This window comes from Musca domestica, unplaced genomic scaffold (assembly GCF_030504385.1).
Source record: "Musca domestica strain aabys unplaced genomic scaffold, Musca_domestica.polishedcontigs.V.1.1 4, whole genome shotgun sequence".
In the NCBI taxonomy this organism is placed as follows: domain Eukaryota; kingdom Metazoa; phylum Arthropoda; class Insecta; order Diptera; family Muscidae; genus Musca; species Musca domestica.
The window spans coordinates 11589590-11609428 of NW_026712328.1; the positions used below are offsets into that span (position 1 = coordinate 11589590).

Below are 19839 nucleotides of genomic sequence, written 5' to 3' on the forward strand. Positions count from 1 at the left end.
AATTTGGTATTTTAGAAGGTTTGATAGATGACAATCCTTGAAGTATAAAATTGTCCACAGAGGTTCACGTTTTGGTAGGGCCCATATAACGGCCTCATTCACTTTATGGTTTCATCATAAGTTAACTGTATTATCCAAACAGTCTTACTGGTATATGAAGTTTAAAGTGAAACACGCTTGAATTTAGATACTTTTATATAAAAATGTTTCCTTTACCCTCAGATGGATGATAGTAATAATTCTGCCTGGCCGAACTTAATTTTTTTAATTGTTTTTAAAGTAATATGAATTATTTGCCATTGAAATTGCGCGTTGGAGACCCCATATTTTCCATATCTTTTATCATAGCATAATTCAAAGACGATTAAACAAATCATATGATGGTTATACAAAACGTGATCAGTTTTTGCATGGATGTTTTTTTTTTTTCAAATTACCAACATTTGCCGAAATTAGTATGAAAATATGGTTAAAATGTAAGATATACTTGAAATCGGGTATCCTTATCCGGGGGTTATGACCCATATAATGAACTTCAAAATGATTTAAGGTATCGTGAAAGTTTAGGAAGAATTTCTGAAAGAATAGAAATTCTTTTCCCTTTATATTCGATATTTCACTGATTGCAGTCCCAATAAATTTTGCATATTGAGTTCTCATTGGACGGATTATTGTCATGTGATAAAAGTAGGTAGGTCCACGTGTTGAAATGAGCCCCATAACGTTTTGACGGTTATTTTTGTTTATTTAAATGTGTTCGCATCTCCAGCTGAAGCACGATGTAGAACCTGGAGTTGAAAGCTAAATGCCAATTTCAGACATGAAATGTCGCCATTTAACATCTTATTGCGTACTATTTCATTTTTGATATTATTCATTCAGAATTCAAAACAATAAAAAATGTACACTTCTATATAGTTTTTGAATTGAAAAAATTTCACACCAAAAGGATTTTTTCTTTTATATTTTTATTGACATATTTTACGCAATTTTTTTTGCAAGATTCCATTCCAAAGTTGTATGAATTGTGAAAATCCGTCAAAACGTTCTTGAGTTATAAGCATGGTAACTAAAAAACAAATTGAAAAAATATTCAACTCGTTCGCTGGTTCTTTACAGCCAATATTTAAAGGTCCTTACGAAGTTTGGTCTTTACTATTAATTTGAAATTTGATTCCATTAAAAAAATGTTCTCAGGTTTTCCCTATTTTATAGTTTTTGCAGTGCAATATGCTCTTTTTTGATTTTTTGCAATTTTGATTTGACCGCGTTAAATTATTTTGACATCATCTATTCAGTTCCGCCACTCCATAATTTTCTTCGATTTCTACTACCCAAAAAGACTACACATCATATTAGAATTAAAAAAAAAAAACACTTCAAATGTAAGTTAGACCTTTCTGAGTTAAGGTCTCAAAAAAACGAGATACTTGTCAAAAGTACCACGGACACTGTCTAATTTAAAACAAACGTTTAATTTTGGTTTGTCGAAAACCGCAACTTGACGTTTATTCACGAAGTTCACTGACAGAGTGATTTCGTTATCTGTTTATTATTTGGAAGAGACTTATTTTAATACCAATACAAGTTTACATTATTTTGCTTACGATACTAAATTCCTTTTGCATTTATTTAATTTATTAAATTTCCATTGAACCTGATTTACTGTAATACCAATACATGCTTACATTATTTTGCTTACGAAACTAAATTCATTTTCTTTTATTTAATTTATAAAATTTCCATTGAACGTTGCGAAAGCGTTGCAGTTAACGTTTTTGCAATTCAAGCCAGATATTGCACTTTTGATATAGAACGAAAATGTGTTTGAAATGAAATGAAAGAAATTCGTGGTAATTCTGTCTGCACGCGCCAAGTATCTCTTGGGTTTAACAGGTTAACTACCGGATGTGCAACTTTGAGTTGATGAAATATTTTCGTGTGAACTGTATTTACATGTGCCAAATATCTTTTGAATTTATAACATATTGTGTGTTAACTCCTCCCCCTTTAAAAACGATTGTCCTCAATCGTTAGAAGTAAGGTAGATCGTCTATTTTTTGTGGCCTCGGCTCGTGCAATTTTGTTCGAGCAACTGGGGCTTGTATTAATTCATGGGTAGGAGCTATTGTATGAATAATTACTTTTTCTCTTTTTTTTGTAAAGAGCCTTATTAGAACAAGGCAAATAGCAAAAAGGGTGAATAAAGAGAACGTGGTATATTTAGTAACAACAGAGTCTGACTTGAGTTCATGGATGGACTTGGTATTATTAATATGCAAGTGGTTTAACATTTCCAAGGATAGTAGGCTTATGAATTCATCTTCAACCGGCGTTTGTTGAATTGTTGGTGGAGAAACTTCCAAAAGTGGAGCTTCTAAATTTCTGTAATATTTGTCGTTTATTCGCAATGTAGCGTTGTGGAATTTGATTAAAAATGTTCCATTAACCGTATCATTGTTTATTTTTCCAATAAAATCGTTAAGAAGAATGATACCGGGTGAGATATTTTCTATTTGGGGTATATGGTAGCCGTGTGCCATTGGGCAAGATGAATTCATTCCGTTAAGTAGCGGAGGGATGCAAGTATCGTTGGATATGTTTACCAATTTGTCACTTTTACAGATTTTTACATTATTTATTATTGCACATTCACTTTTAATGCCAAATATTTTATGGTTATTTTTCATTATTTCTTTAAACTTGGTACTTATGATTCTATTATTTCTTTTTACAGGTTTAATTATAACATTATCGAATTGTTCTTTGCTAGTAAGCGGGATTACAATGATATACAACATTTTTCTTTGATTGTAAAGGACCTTAATGTTTGCAAACTTGAGGGCTTCTTCTATTGATGTGAATAAAATATTGTCATCTGTTATTTTCTCCAGTGCTATTTTTATTTCTTTTTTATTTAACAAAAACGAATTTATAATATTTTGTTTTGCCCATTGGATTGCGAATTTGATGTTAGTTAATTCTTCTTTTATGAATCTGAGCTTAATTTGCATGCTGAGTGCAGCCTCGTTTACAAAATCTTTATTATCTTTAATTGCTTTGGTTATGTGATTGGTAATTTGGGTAAGGTTTTGTAATCTTTCTGTAAAGATGTCATTTATAACTACTTGTTGGTTATTATTTAGGATAGTTTGATCCAATGCATTTTTTACTGTTACAAAGTCATCGTGATCTGGTGATCCGGCTATGTACTTCCAGGCTGTACCTAATATATTGATGGATCTCTTTTTCCTGGGTGGTTCCATTGGTTCTATGCCTTCTAGGATATCATGAATTTGGGATATTTCGTGTGTTAGGAGTGGGAAAAAGGGGTTGGATTTAGGGATGGTTTGTACGATTTCCTTCTGTACATCGTCAACGAAGTTCTTGTATCTGTCCATTTCTATAATGTGGATAATGTTAAATGTGCCGTCCTGTATTTTTGCAGGTCCACTAAAAATAGTTACGAGGTGTGACAGTGTGTAGTTCAAAATTTGTAGCTCGGTTGTCGAAAAGGTGAAAAGAGTTAAAAAGGTTCTGTAACAAAGGGAAATATAAAAATGGATTCAGTTTTTTATGTTGCTTTTATGGACTACTCTTCCTGATTCTGTAATAATTGTGGTGGAACCATTTTCCTTGACAATTTCTTTCTTAAATTTGGGTGATAGTTTGCTTCCTAAACGCTTGTGAATTCTTACATAAATGACGTCTACTGGATCGAATTGTCTGATTGGTTCTCGTTTCTCATTGTGGAGTCTAAGGTCAGTTGCCTGCTTGTCTCTTAATCTTTGAATGTTGTCTTGTCTTGCCTTTTCGTACATCTCGGGGTTTGTACTAACTCTTCGTCCGAAAAATACTTCAAGTGGTCTCTGTCCCGTTGTGCTGTGTATGGTATAGTTATATTCATAAACTGATCTGTCTAGCAATTCTAGAAAGGTAGGGTATGTGCGTTCGGTTTTAAGACAGCGCATGATTTCCGTTAGGGTGGAATGAAACCGTTCGACTTGTCCGTTTACTGTACTCGCATATGGTGGAGCTTTGTAGATTTCTATTCCCAATTGGTCCTGTAACATAAATGTAATTGAAGCCGAATTAAAGGATTTTTCATTGTCAAAAACAATAATTTTTGGAACGCCGAATAAAAAGACAAGTTTTCGTAAGGACTCTTTCACGTCTTCAACGGCTCTTGACTTAATAATCCTGTACTGCGCATACTTTGAAAATTTATCCAATGCTGTGAGGACAAGTTGGTTTTCAGTTCTGTAGATGTCAATATGAAGAATTTCGCCAGGGTGTGAGGGTATTGGCGTTTCTTTCAATTCGGGTTTCGATGGATGCCTATCGTATTTATTTTCCTTACATACCGCACATTGTTTGACGATTCTGTTAATTTTGCTATTCATACTCGGGAAAAAAAATTTTTCAAGAATTTGTATTTTATTCTCTTTAGCATTTCTGTGGGCTCTTTTGTGAGTACTGATAATTATTTCATCCTGTTGGTGATCATTTTTGACATCCTCTACTTGGAGGTTTGTAAATCTGATGCGAATGTTTGCAAAATGGTGTGGAAAGATTTCCTGAATTTTTCCCATTAATGATTCGGGGGCTTTAATACCATTTATTACGGATGGATTAAGGTATTTTTTTAGAGTTGAAACAAGCTGTCCGGGGGTGTAATCTGTTTCTGAAAGTGTGTGCCTGTGGATGGTTGGGAATACTATTTCGAATTTATAGGGATTGGTTGAATTTGGACTAAAAATTATTTGGTTCTTGAATGCGTTTATGGGTGTCTCAACGCTATAAATAAGCCTGTGTGATGAACTGTCGTCACTATGCGTCATTTCAGTCATTGAGTTAATTTGTGATACTTCCGGCACTCTAGAAAGGGCATCTGCCACTACGTTACATTTTCCTGGTTTATAGAAGAGTTCGTAATCATACTCTTCCAATATAGCCTTCCAGCGCTTTATCTTGCTGTTATTGTTCTTATTACTAAGAGCATAGGTGAGAGGCTGGTGGTCCGTGTATATCTTCACCTTCGCTGCGCCGTATAGGTAATTTCGTAGGCAATTGAGCGCCCAGATGATAGCGAGCATTTCTTTCTCATTTGCCGCGTAGTGTTCCTCGGCCTTATTCAGAGTTTTTGAGATGAAGGTAATAGGCTTTCCTCCCTGCGAGAGAACTGCTCCAAGAGCATAATTTGACGCATCAGTTGTCAGCTCAAAGTGTTCTTCGTAATTTGGGTAGGATAGCAGCACGTCCTATGATATTAAAGAATTTTTTAATTTCGAAAATGCTTTTACAGCGTCCTCGTTAAATTCTACGCAAATTTTTGCCGACTGTCTCTTGGATATGCGACCTTCTTCTCCTCTCAAGAGTAATGTTAAGGGTTTTGCTAGCTTGGCATAATCCCTTATGAACCGGCGATAGTAGCCTGAAAGACCTAAAAACGATCGGAGTTCCTTGATAGTTCTGGGTTGTGGGAAACTTGCAATAGTTTCAACTTTTTTCGGATTTGTTTTTATCCCAGCTTCGGAGATTATAAATCCGAGGAATTCTGCTTCCTGCTTGAAAAAATGGCATTTGTCCAATTAGACCTTCATATTAGCCTCTTCTAGCGTTTTGAATATGTCATGAATATCCCGAATGTGATCCTCCTCAGACTTGCTAAATATGACTATGTCGTCGATATATACGTAGCATGTCCTGCCTATGTGGTCGCGGAGAATGTCGTCCAGTGCACGTTGGAATATCGAAGGCGCATTTTTCAATCCAAATGGCAAACGGGTGAACTCGTATTTCCCGTTATTAATTGAGAATGCCGTTTTTTCTATGTCGGAGTTCTTTAGTGGAATTTGGTGGAATCCACTTTTAAGATCTAGGATTGAAAAGAATTTACTATTCCCTAATTTCCCTAGTACGTCTGATATTTCAGGGATAGGATATCTATCTGAAATTGTGACAGAATTTAATTTTCTATAATCTATCACCATCCTAAACTGCTTATTCCCTTGAGAGTCCGGTTTCTTGTCGACTATCCATACGGGAGAATTGTATGGCGATCTCGACGGGCGTATGATTCCATCGTTCAATAACTTTTCTACCTGAGTCTCAACCTCACGCCTTAACGAAGCCGGGTATGGGTAAAATTTGGAGTAAACTGGGGTATCAGTTGACGTACGGATTTCTCCAATTACTTTGGTAGTATAAGTTAACTTTTCTTCCGGTTCTGAGAAGAGCTTGGGGAATTTTTTTGCCAACGAGTTAATCATTTCCTTCTGTTCGACCTTCATGTGATCATCCTGTATCTTTATTGAATTTACACTTTGGCTTATGTGTTGTTTAAGTTGAATTATAGTATGGTGACGGACAACCATATAATTCTTGTTCGTGTGAATGACCGCATCCAATGCCTTCAAACTATCATTACCTAGAATGCCATGAAAAGATTTTAGGCTAGGCATTAGGAAAAATTTAAGTCTGTCGCTCAAGCCGAAAAGGTTTAAGTACGTGTGCGATGTGATTTGTACATCACCCGCCACAGATTTCGTAAAAAATGGAGTTTTGTTAGGGATTATTATTTTTACTAAGTTGGGTTGGATGTAATTTTTACTAGAGCCTGTGTCAATGAGGATTCTAATGATTTCTCCGCTCTTCGCTCGACATTCAAAGTATGGGAGCGAAGAGTTCATTCTAAAAAATGAATGTCACTTAGTTCTGCACCTACTTCATTAACGGCTCTGTCATCTTCCTCGGCTTGATAAGTGTCGTAATAAAAATTCTCTAGTTCCTGGTCATAATACTCGGTTAATTCCTGGTCTTGATCATGACTTTCGTAATTTACGTTGTCATGCTCCAAAGTATCTGTCATTTCCGTGTTTTTTTTTTTTTTTTTTTTTTTGGTTTTCCAACTTCAGGCACAAATGGAGGGCCAGAGGTAGATCCACTGGCTCTCTCATGCCCAGCAGTCTAGGTAAGTCGCCATTGAGGCCTCTAATGAATGTGTCAAGGGCTTTGCCCCTATAAGTCTGTGTCAGTAAATTAAGAGCTTCATTTCCAGCCTCTAAACCACCTAATTTGTTCAATATCAGTGACAAGTGCGAATACACATTTTGATAGAATTCCTGCACAGTTGAATTGCCCTGAATTAGTCCTGTCATTTGATATTCTAACGTCGACACATCTCTTTTGTCGGCGTAGTGTGATGTTAGGCATTTGGAAATTGCGGCCCAATCTAAAGGCGTGTTATACGATTCTAACGCGATGTCCGCATTACCTACTATTTTATTTCTGATGATATTTAAAATACCGTAGTACTTTGGCGTACCCCTGAGATTTTCGTAAATTTTTAAAATTCTCTCAACACTTTTCCTCCAGGAATTAAATTCTCCTGCTTTGCCCGAAAATTCCCTGAGGCATTTGACAACGTCTGGGATTTTATCTAAATCCCCTAAATTGCCTAAATGTTCCACATCGATAGCCTGATCTACTGCGTTTCCCTGAATGGCGTTCGGATTTAACGACGCCTGTAGCATCTCAGATAACTGGCTGTTAATTACCTGTAAGATAACAGTCCGAAGATCCGCTAGGGTCATCTGTCCTTGTTCGTTTCTACCAGGTTGGTTAGGAGGACTAGGAGGGATAGGAGGATTTTGAACGGGGGCATTTAAAATGGGTGGACGTATCAAATTGTTGGGATTAGCCATTTTAAAGATAATTTTTTTTCAGTTATTAGGTTTAAATTTCTACACAGAGACAGAAATAATTTATTTCGTTGTTAATCTTTTTTATTTTTGTGTTCTAACTCGCAAAGGAGTATATTTTTTCCAAAAAGGAATTTCTAAAGGTTGCTACACAGTATAATTAGACTTAAAATTATTTGGAATATATTGTCAAAATATAATCTATAATTTCTTAGTAGCTTACGATAAAAAAAGTAGAGTCATCTTCATCTTGGTAAGTGTATCCTGATGTGGTGTCCTCGTTGTATAGGTTGGATTACAGATGATGAAGTCACTTTCACTTTTGTTTTAGATTAGATAGATTTTGTTATGATTAGATAGATTTTGTTGTTCCTTTTTTTTTCTTTTTGTATCGTATTATCGAGTATTTTAGAGTTCACTTTAGTAGTTTTTTTTTTTGTTTTGTTATGATTTCAATTAATTTTCGAGGTCAGCCTCTTTTTTTTTCTCACTAGTAAAGCGGCTTGCGTTCAAACGCGTCCTTTTTTCCGTAAGGATACTTTGGGGCCTCCTTCTTTACATTAGCGCGATGGGGGACTTAGTAACCCAATTTTCGAGGTAAGTCTCTTTTTTTTCACTAGTAAAGCGGCTTGCGTTCAAACGCGTCCTTTTTTCCGTAAGGATACTTGGGGGCCTCCTTCTTTACATTAGCGCGATGGGTGACTTAATTACCCAATTTTGCTCGGGCGCCAGTTAGACCTTTCTGAGTTAAGGTCTCAAAAAAAAAAACGAGATACTTGTCAAAAGTACCACGGACACTGTCTAAATTAAAACAAACGTTTAATTTTGGTTTGTCGAAAACCGCGACTTGACGTTTATTCACGAAGTTCACTGACAGAGTGATTTCGTTATCTGTTTATTATTTGGAAGAGACTTATTTTAATACCAATACAAGTTTACATTATTTTGCTTACGATACTAAATTCCTTTTGCATTTATTTAATTTATTAAATTTCCATTGAACCTGATTTACTGTAATACCAATACATGCTTACATTATTTTGCTTACGAAACTAAATTCATTTTCTTTTATTTAATTTATAAAATTTCCATTGAACGTTGCGAAAGCGTTGCAGTTAACGTTTTTGCAATTCAAGCCAGATATTGCACTTTTGATATAGAACGAAAATGTGTTTGAAATGAAATGAAAGAAATTCGTGGTAATTCTGTCTGCACGCGCCAAGTATCTCTTGGGTTTAACAGGTTAACTACCGGATGTGCAACTTTGAGTTGATGAAATATTTTCGTGTGAACTGTATTTACATGTGCCAAATATCTTTTGAATTTATAACATATTGTGTGTTAACTTGTACATTCCGAATTACTATTGTACACTTCAAAAGTCAAAATGAAAATTTTAAAATTTCACATTTTTACGCATTTTTTTCGGATTTTATTCTTTTCTGCCAAGAGACAATTCCGAATTTGAGTAAATCGTTAAAATCAGATCAGCGGTTCTTGAGATACAAGCGTAGTAACTAACACAACTGCCTTATATATATATATATATAGATAGATTAGAAGTATGCGTGGTCAGTTCCCTAGCGCCCAAATAAATTCCTAAGTTTGGAGGGAAAGTCAACAGTATCTCGTGTAATAATTTTCAAACCGATATCTTCATTATCTGGCAAATATAAAGATTTTAGATAAATCAAGATAGTGGGCGTAAAAGTAGGCGTGGTCAATATTTTTTTCTGTAAAAACCTAACTCGGGGTATGACGGACGTTTGTATAAAAAATTATGCAAATTGGTCCAGCCGTTTTCAACTGATTCCATTACCAACAAACAACAATTGATTATTATATATATACTAGCTGGCCCGGTCCGCGTTGCCGGCCCGTACTTTTAGTCTTTAAAGCATAATAAATCACAGGTCTGACTTATGTAGGCGGCACAATTTTCATTATAAGTAATGACTCCATTATAATTACTCCAATTTTGATTATAAGTAATGACGTGATTATGAGTAATGACTCCATGACTAAATATAAATTAATATTCATGGCAAAAATTATAATTACCGTCGGTTTTAGATATTTTGAATAGCCTGATCTTATTTTTCAGCTATAGGCTTTAATTTGAGTGTTAAATACCTATATGATAAAGAACATCTATAATAGTCCCATGTGAAAATTCAGCTCAATTTTTGATATTGTAAAAAGCATTCAAATAAGCTATAATTTGAAATTTGTATTTCCATCGTTTAAAATCCCCTACTGTGTGGTATTCAGTTTTGTCCACCTCATAATTGAAGGCAGAATGTTGTCGGAATAGCCAAAAGAATTACTCTTTTGCTCCGATTACCGTAAGATGGGCATTAATTGTTTGTCATTTAAATTGTGCGGTGGAGATCCAATAAAGTTACTTTATAATTTCGTATTTTTTTCATGTTTCTGCCACAATTTCCGACTGAATGAGTCCCAGAATGACATTTCGGAGTTTATTTCATATAGACGTACATCTCAAATCTACGTTCCCAACCAATATTTTATTGGGGGTTACAAATTCAATAGAATACCAAATTTTATTTTCTGACCACACATTGGTTGGGAAAGTGGACTTGAGGGTATACTAATGTGGGGACTATACTTAAATAAATTTCTATGAGGATAATTATCTGTAAGATGATTTTCTACCCCAGGGTTTTTTACCCAGGTAGCCTCAAGACTAAGATGCGCACTATTCCGAAAAATAAAAATTTTATAAGAAGAGGTTTTCTTCCCCCTTAGAAACAAAGATGTCAAATAAGAGCCAAAAAATGAAAAAAGTGGCCAAGACCCCGAAAATACCTTAAATCATATGATGGTGATACCAAAACTTGATATTTTTTTGCAAAGATGGTTTCTTCTTAAATTATCAACATGAGCTAAAATTAGCACGAAAAATATGGTTAAAATGTAGAATATACTTGAAATCGGGTTGTTCCGTTATCAGGGGTTATGACCCATATCATGACCTGCCAAAGCGATTAAAGGTATCTAGAATGTTTAGGTAGAATTTCTATTTTGCGTTCTTTATAGTCGGTATTTGACTGATTGCAGTCCCAATGTATTTTGCATTTTGTGTTCTCATTTGACAATTTATTGTCATATGAAAGAAGCAGGTCCACTTTTTGAAATTAACCCCATAACGCTTCTTCGGTCATTTTTGTTTGTTTTAATGTGTTCGCATCTTCCAGCTGAAGCACGATGTAGGTCCTGGAGTAGAAAGCATTTAACATCGTATTGCGCCCTCATTTCATTTTTAATATTATTCATTCAGAATTCAAACCAATAAAAAATGTACACTTCAATATAGAAAAAAGAAAAAGAATCTTCAACTGGTTCGCTGATTTTTTTTGCGGCAATTTTTTAAAGGTCCTTATGAAGTTTGTCGGTAGAATGCACTATTATTTTGAAATTCGATTCCATTGAAAAATTGTCGATTTTCCCGATTTTAGAATTTTCATATAAAGCGACAACGGATTAAATTGTTATTTATAGATTTTATGTATTTATTGGGTATTACGAACAAATACATAAAATCTATAAATAACAGTTTTATAACCTACACATCATATTAGAATTAAAAAAAAAAACACTACAAATGTACATTCGAAAATAGAAGGTCAAAATGGAAAAAATCTATATATATAAAAATCAATTGTTGTTTGTTGGTAACGGAATCAGTTGAAAACGGCTGGACCGATTTGCATAATTTTTTGTACAAACGTTTGTCATACCCCGAGTTAGGTTTTTAAAGAAAAAAATATTAATCACGCCTCCTTTTACTCCCACTATTACGATTTATCTAAAATATTTATATTTGCCAAAATAGTGAAGATATCGGTTTGAGAATTATTACACGAGATGCTGTTTGCTTTCCATCCAACCCTAAGTACTTATTTAGGGGCTGAGGAACGCGCCTACTTTTAAATCTATCTCTCTATATGTAAAAGAAAGTTGTGTTAGTTACTACTCTTATAAGATAAAGACCGCCGGTCTGATTTTAACGATTTAGACAAATTCGGAATTGCCTCTTGGCAGAAAAGAATAAAATCCAAAAAAAATCGCGTAAAAATGTGAAATTTGAACATTTTCATTTTGACTTTTAAAATGTACAATAGTAATGTTTTATATTGCATATTTTTTCCATTTTGACCTTCTATTTTCGAATGTACATTTGTAGTGTTTTTTTTTTTTTTTTAATTCTAATATGATGTGTAGGTTATAAAACTGTTATTTATAGATTTTATGTATTTGTTCGTAATACCCAATAAATACATAAAATCTATAAATAACAATTTAATCCGTTGTCGCTTTATATGAAAATTCTAAAATCGGGAAAATCGACAATTTTTCAATGGAATCGAATTTCAAAATAATAGTGCATTCTACCGACAAACTTCATAAGGACCTTTAAAAATTTGCCGCAAAAAAAATCAGCGAACCAGTTGAAGATTCTTTTTCTTTTTTCTATATTGAAGTGTACATTTTTTATTGGTTTGAATTCTGAATGAATAATATTAAAAATGAAATGAGGGCGCAATACGATGTTAAATGCTTTCTACTCCAGGACCTACATCGTGCTTCAGCTGGAAGATGCGAACACATTAAAACAAACAAAAATGACCGAAGAAGCGTTATGGGGTTAATTTCAAAAAGTGGACCTGCTTCTTTCATATGACAATAAATTGTCAAATGAGAACACAAAATGCAAAATACATTGGGACTGCAATCAGTCAAATACCGACTATAAAGAACGCAAAATAGAAATTCTACCTAAACATTCTAGATACCTTTAATCGCTTTGGCAGGTCATGATATGGGTCATAACCCCTGATAACGGAACAACCCGATTTCAAGTATATTCTACATTTTAACCATATTTTTCGTGCTAATTTTAGCTCATGTTGATAATTTAAGAAGAAACCATCTTTGCAAAAAAATATCAAGTTTTGGTATCACCATCATATGATTTAAGGTATTTTCGGGGTCTTGGCCACTTTTTTCATTTTTTGGCTCTTATTTGACATCTTTGTTTCTAAGGGGGAAGAAAACCTCTTCTTATAAAATTTTTATTTTTCGGAATAGTGCGCATCTTAGTCTTGAGGCTACCTGGGTAAAAAACCCTGGGGTAGAAAATCATCTTACAGATAATTATCCTCATAGAAATTTATTTAAGTATAGTCCCCACATTAGTATACCCTCAAGTCCACTTTCCCAACCAATGTGTGGTCAGAAAATAAAATTTGGTATTCTATTGAATTTGTAACCCCCAATAAAATATTGGTTGGGAACGTAGATTTGAGATGTACGTCTATATGAAATAAACTCCGAAATGTCATTCTGGGACTCATTCAGTCGGAAATTGTGGCAGAAACATGAAAAAAATACGAAATTATAAAGTAACTTTATTGGATCTCCACCGCACAATTTAAATGACAAACAATTAATGCCCATCTTACGGTAATCGGAGCAAAAGAGTAATTCTTTTGGATATTCCGACAACATTCTGCCTTCAAGTATGAGGTGGACAAAACTGAATACCACACAGTAGGGGATTTTAAACGATGGAAATACAAATTTCAAATTATAGCTTATTTGAATGCTTTTTACAATATCAAAAATTGAGCTGAATTTTCACATGGGACTATTATAGATGTTCTTTATCATATAGGTATTTAACACTCAAATTAAAGCCTATAGCTGAAAAATAAGATCAGGCTATTCAAAATATCTAAAACCGACGGTAATTATAATTTTTGCCATGAATATTAATTTATATTTAGTCATGGAGTCATTACTCATAATCACGTCATTACTTATAATCAAAATTGGAGTAATTATAATGGAGTCATTACTTATAATGAAAATTGTGCCGCCTACATAAGTCAGACCTGTGATTTATTATGCTTTAAAGACTAAAAGTACGGGCCGGCAACGCGGACCGGGCCAGCTAGTATGCAATATAAAACATTACTATTGTACATTTTAAAAGTCAAAATGAAAATGTTCAAATTTCACATTTTTACGCGATTTTTTTGGATTTTATTCTTTTCTGCCAAGAGGCAATTCCGAATTTGTCTAAATCGTTAAAATCAGACCGGCGGTCTTTATCTTATAAGAGTAGTAACTAACACAACTTTCTTTTACATATAGAGAGATAGATTTAAAAGTAGGCGCGTTCCTCAGCCCCTAAATAAGTACTTAGGGTTGGATGGAAAGCAAACAGCATCTCGTGTAATAATTCTCAAACCGATATCTTCACTATTTTGGCAAATATAAATATTTTAGATAAATCGTAATAGTGGGAGTAAAAGGAGGCGTGATTAATATTTTTTTCTTTAAAAACCTAACTCGGGGTATGACAAACGTTTGTACAAAAAATTATGCAAATCGGTCCAGCCGTTTTCAACTGATTCCGTTACCAACAAACAACAATTGATTTTTATATATATAGATAGATGTTTTCAATTAATTTTTTTTTTTTTTTTAATTTATTCGACTTTTTTGTTTCTAATATTTAATAAGTTTTTTAAGCCCAAGATCTAATGTTTTTGAAAATATTTATTTATTCATCGATATTTCGCAATTGATTTGAATTGCATCATCAGAAGCCCTTTGATGTATTTAGTAAAAAAATGGTTTTGTTGTAAATTTTTCTATACAAGAATTTAGCAATTTTTCCATTACAGTATCTTCTGCGGTAGGCAGTTTTAAGTTTATTTCTAAAAATATATACGTTGCTAATTCTCTTTAAATTGTGTGGTGTAGTATTATAAAGTCGTACTGAGTTGATAAAAAGGAAGACTTTTTAGGATCTTTCTAATACAAATGCATATCGTATTATGGAGTTATACGCCACATTTAGCTGATTGAGACTCACAGAATCACATTTTCCAAGGAGTTCATCTCCGTATAACAATCCGGGAACTAAAATGGTCTTAGCTAAGATACTTCGTGTTTAGGTGGTGTGGTTATATTGCCAAATATGAGCCCAAGGGCTGTGTTTATGTGATGTGATCAACTCAGTGAATTATTAAATAAAATTGTCAATTCAGGTGGCTGCTCAAGAAAAGTAAAATACATATGTATGTACTCTACTTAAACTAGTTGATCAGGGAAATCATTGGTATACATTGAAAAAGGAAAATGTTAGTTTTTGCGTCTTCGATGACACTACAAAACCCGAGTTCTACTAGTGAGGTAGAATATTACAGCTGAAAAAAATGTCGTAGATTGAAACAATGATTTTGGTGATCGACGGTGTAGAACGCATTTGATAATCAAGGAGGACAAGCAAAACATACCTTATTGTCATCAATATCACCCCGAACAGATTCGGAAACTTCTAACAGAGCTGCAATACAGCTGTGGTTAGTTCTAAAACCAGATTGCACATCAATAAACAGAGAATATCGTTGAAGATATTGAGATACTTGCTTATGAACGAGTGGGAAATTATGACTGGGACATTTAGAGTTGTCATTTTAAATATTGTTTTGTGGACCATTGTATGATGGACATAAATGAATAAAAAGGCATGAATTTAACTTAATATATACGAGGAAACATTTGGAACGGCAATTGCCCTGTTTGGTTTTCAATGTCACGTTATCCAACAGCGAACATTTCAGTTTTATTTTTGTTTCCCCCTTACCTACACAAACAGTATGAAAAAAAACAAGTCCTGTTATCTTAATATTGTTTCGTTTTGTACTTCGAGAAAATATAGAACGAAATGGTTGCGAACGTTTTACATAATTTCTTATCATACAACATCTTCCATTTTACAAGAATAACATTGATGTTGTAGAAAAAAGGAATTTTGACAATTAGTTTCGTATTGAGAAACAAAAAATAACAAAATTTAAACTTACAGTTTGGAACAAATGAAAGTCTATTTATAAGGTCGTCCTGGAGGCGAATTCAGACCTTGGTCTGCTTGGCTGTTGAACGCTATTTCGTAAGGAATTTATTAAAGAAGAAAAAACCACTAAAATTTGTTTACCAAATAAATACATATTTATGCAATAATAAGTGTTTTGACAACAAATGATGAGAGCAGCTGGCCCTAACGTGTAACCCTAAAATACAACTTGTAACAAATGTTCACATTTAAAATACGCCCGCGCTTCCAATACATAAATTTGTATTAAAATGTCGACAGGATCAGAGTCTACAGCAATCAGGCTTGTGTTACAACAGAAGATTAAGCATGTAATCTCTATACCCTCCACCATAGTATGGAGGGTATATTAAGTTTGTCATTCCGTTTAGAACACCTCAAAATATACATTTTAGACCCGCGAAGTATATATATTCTTAATCAGCATAAAATTCTATGTCGACTTAGCGATGTCCGTCCGTCTATCCATCTGTGGAAATCACTCTAGCTTCCGAACGAATTGAAGTAGATTGATAAAATTTTACTCAAATGTTTATTGTATCTGCAGGACTTTTGGTATTGAAAATGGGCCATGTAGGTCCACGTTTTGGTATAGCCCCCATGTAACGGTGCCTCCTGATATACAGTATTTTGATGATTTTAGCGACATTATTCACCGGAATTGTTTCAAATTTGGTATTTGAAGTTCGTAATGGATACTACAGCCTATGCCAGAAAATTCCCTGTGTAGGTCCACGTCTTCGTATAGCCCCCAGATACCTCCCTTTATTCGGTATTTTGATGATTTTAGCGACATTATTCCCCGGAATTGTTTCAAATTTGGTATGTGAAGTTCTTGACAGAAAATTGTCTGTGCAGGTCCACTTTTTGGTATAGCCCCCATATAATAGTACCTCCCTACATTCGGTATTTTGATGATTTTAGCTACATTATTCACAGATTTTTTTTGTTAAGTTTCGCATTTGAATATTGTAATGACTTATGACAAAAGTTACCTGATGATGCAGGTCCATGTCGTCGTATAGACCCTAATATAACTCCTAGTTTCGATATTTTTAAGATTTTAACAGATTTTTTAACCGTTTTTAATGTTTTTGAGAATTGCCAAATTCGTTCCAAAATGTTCAAAATTGTGAACAATCATAACTCTTATAAAATGTAATGTATGAGTCCGATTGTCTTCAAATTACACACATCACAATATTTTTATTAACCGAAGGTCTGGTGTGATGATGGACAATATCGGTCTACTCCTTCTGGAACTTTTTGAGGATCTTCATAGAATCACTTTCTGAGTCGATTTATGCATGTCAGTCCACTCAATCCATCTGGTACCTGCCCACAAAACGTCAAATTTGAATTAACCATGAAGCTCATAAAACGCGAAATAAACATCCGATTCCATGTAGACTTAGTACATCTCAATATTTTCATCAACACAAAATCTGTTATAAATATGGTAGAGATTGGACCATTTTTCCTGGCTCCTGTCCCACATATGGTTCAAGATTTTGAAAAACAAAACGCTCAAAGAAAACGAATTTACTTCAAAATCTACAGTAACAATAACTACCTCTCACATCCATTTAATCCTATCATGTTCAAATGTCCATTTCATATTACCAGGAATTCTCTCAATTTTCCCTATCTAACCTCCCACAAAAGCTTTCATATATCGTCATTAGTCAAATATCTGCATTTGTTGGCATTTCCAACAAAATGCCTCATATATATATACTCCTATGTATGTAGAACAATCTTCAATTTGCAACGAGATATATAGATTCTAGTTTATCTTGGCTACTGGGATTTTCTTCTTTAAACACTGGTTTTACTTCTTAACCCAATTGGCAATTTGTATAACATTATTTGATATGGTTTTTTTCGAGCAGTTGCTGCTTTTGTTGTTAGTTTGATGGCTGACTGGCTCGCTGGAATTGTTTTTGGCCCTTAGACAAATGTCAGTTTCTATTTTCTCAACCCATTTTCAAATGTTTTTAGCTTCTTGTTCTTTTTTTTAACTGGTTGCAAAACATAGACATTTATGTTCAGTTTTTGTTGTTCTTGCTTTTTTTTACGGTTGTTGTTTGTGCTACTTATGTCCGTATGTGAAGATTTTTCTTCAAGATAAATTACAAATATTTAAATTTGTTACTTAAGCAAATTGCTTGAATGAATATGGTTTTCAACACCCTTTTTCCGGAAAAGACCAAAAATAAAAGGGAAAATTGATGGAAAGGAGGGAGGAAAAATACTATTTTATTGTTGTTGTTACATGGTGATCGTGTTGCGGCAGTCTTTAGCACATTTTTGTGGGTAACATGAAAGTATTTTAAATACAAAAAAACAAGATAAGCATTATCTGTCTGAATGGTACACACGAAAAATTTTGAAGAGGGTAATATCGATATTTTACTACTTCACGAAAGGTCAACATTCTATAGAAATCATAAGTAGTGTTCAATTTCGTTAGAAGATATGTGTCCATCATATAACTTTTTTTGGAAAGAAAACTAAAGTATGCTTTTTCAAAAAACCTTTTCTTCAAAACAATATCCTACCGATTAATAATGGAAAACAATTTCATTCAAATGGCTGCCTCGGCTTCTCATGCAGTAGCGCATGATCGGTCCAATTTTTAACCTTTATTTGGTGCGGGACATATTTTATTAAGTGATGGTAAATTTTACCCCACTAAATTTTACAAAATAGCAATAGAAATGAATAAGAAAATATGAAGGGAGGGTAAAACTTACCACCAACTCGTTAGTTAAAGGGTTAGCACTTTATCTATTGCGTGCATCTGTATTCCCAAATGGCTGCACGAATATTTTAATTTGAAGCATCAATTACCTTTGTCGGCACCCCATATATAATAGTCCAAAGGTGTCAAATTGCAGCTCCGGGATGGCCCAAATCCGTATGCAATTTTCTACACAAGCGTATACACAACGGAACAAATGTATAGGGACACCCCTTGTATACACAACTGAACATATGCATAGGAGCATCCCTATATATACAACTGAACAAATGTATAGGGACACCCCTTGTTAGATGCTCACATAATATAAAACGTGAGAACAATAAATAAATATACAAAACTTAGTTTAAGTAAAATGCAAACATTTGTAAGAATTGTAATTGTTGTCCTATTTTTTAGGACGAATCTTACTGAAATTGGTTATAATCTCTTCATAGTTGCATTTATCTACGATAAAAAAATGTCTCCATCTCCAAATGCGTAATATCAGACAAAGTAAGGTGCATATCAGATGTTTAAGTTATTATCGCTGTTTAAAATGGTTGAACAGTCAGCCTTTTATTTGAAATGAAATAGCTGTTAAAATCTGTCTACTCCTAATTACTACATCCTTGTTGTAGTAGGATATACAGATTTCAACGAGCATTTGACATTGAATTGACAAGACGCCAACCCTTTAGGTATCTAAATGTTAACACAACCAAAGACTTTGATTTTGATCAACGCTTGAATCGCAAGCTATCATCGATGTATTAAAAAAAGTAATATCGTTTACCACACGATAAATACACGGCAATTGGCTGAAACATTAATATTAAAACCATTGTGTTTTTCTTACATTCTTTTATTTAACACCCTATACCTTTGGACGGCCACACGTACGTATTAATGCACAATTCCGTGCTAAGGGATTCGATGTGATATTAACATTATCTTTATTCATATCACACATAAGGAATTAGTTCAATATTCGGAAGAAATAATATTTTTTTAATTACAAACAAGTAAAAACGTTAAGTTGGGGCCGTACTTTTAATACCCCCTTCCATTAGTGAGCTGAGGAAAACTTTATATATTAAAGTTTCTTCATTCAATATTTTATTTAATTGAAATCGGTCGCTAAATTCATCAAAATACCGAATATCGGGAGTTATCGTTATATAGAGCTATACCAAAACGTGGACCTACATGGCCCATTTTCAATACCAAAAGTCCTGCAGACATTATATACATTTGGGTAAAATTTTATTAACCTACTACATTTCGTTGGAAAGATAGTGATTTCCACAGTGATATATATCTATATATATAAAAATCAATTGTTGTTTGTTGGTAACGGAATCAGTTGAAAACGGCTGGACCAATTTGCATAATTTTTTGTACAAACGTTTGTCATACCCCGAGTTAGGTTTTTAAAGAAAAAAAATATTAATCACGCCTCC

General features: G+C 33.8%; 1 protein-coding gene across 1 annotated transcript; it reads right to left on the reverse strand.

Moving 5' to 3' along the window:
- Positions 1-1488: 1488 nt before the first annotated feature.
- On the reverse strand, positions 1489-9883 carry LOC131804211 (uncharacterized). Its single transcript, XM_059126724.1, has 2 exons — positions 7927-9883; positions 1489-3537 (listed from the first exon to the last, which is right to left on the reverse strand). The coding sequence occupies exons 1-2, from the start codon at positions 7950-7952 to the stop codon at positions 2034-2036; spliced, it is 1530 nt and encodes a 509-aa protein (XP_058982707.1). The 5' UTR covers positions 7953-9883; the 3' UTR covers positions 1489-2033.
- Between the last annotated feature and the right edge of the window lie 9956 nt (positions 9884-19839).

Excerpts from the sequence above, each read along its gene's own strand:
- LOC131804211 (XM_059126724.1), bottom strand. The coding sequence starts at position 7,952 with ATGAAGATGACTCTACTTTTTTTATC. Across the intron at positions 3,538-7,926 it reads ATGACTCTACTTTTTTTATC|AACCTTTTTAACTCTTTTCA; the intron begins GTAAGCTACTAA and ends CCTTTGTTACAG.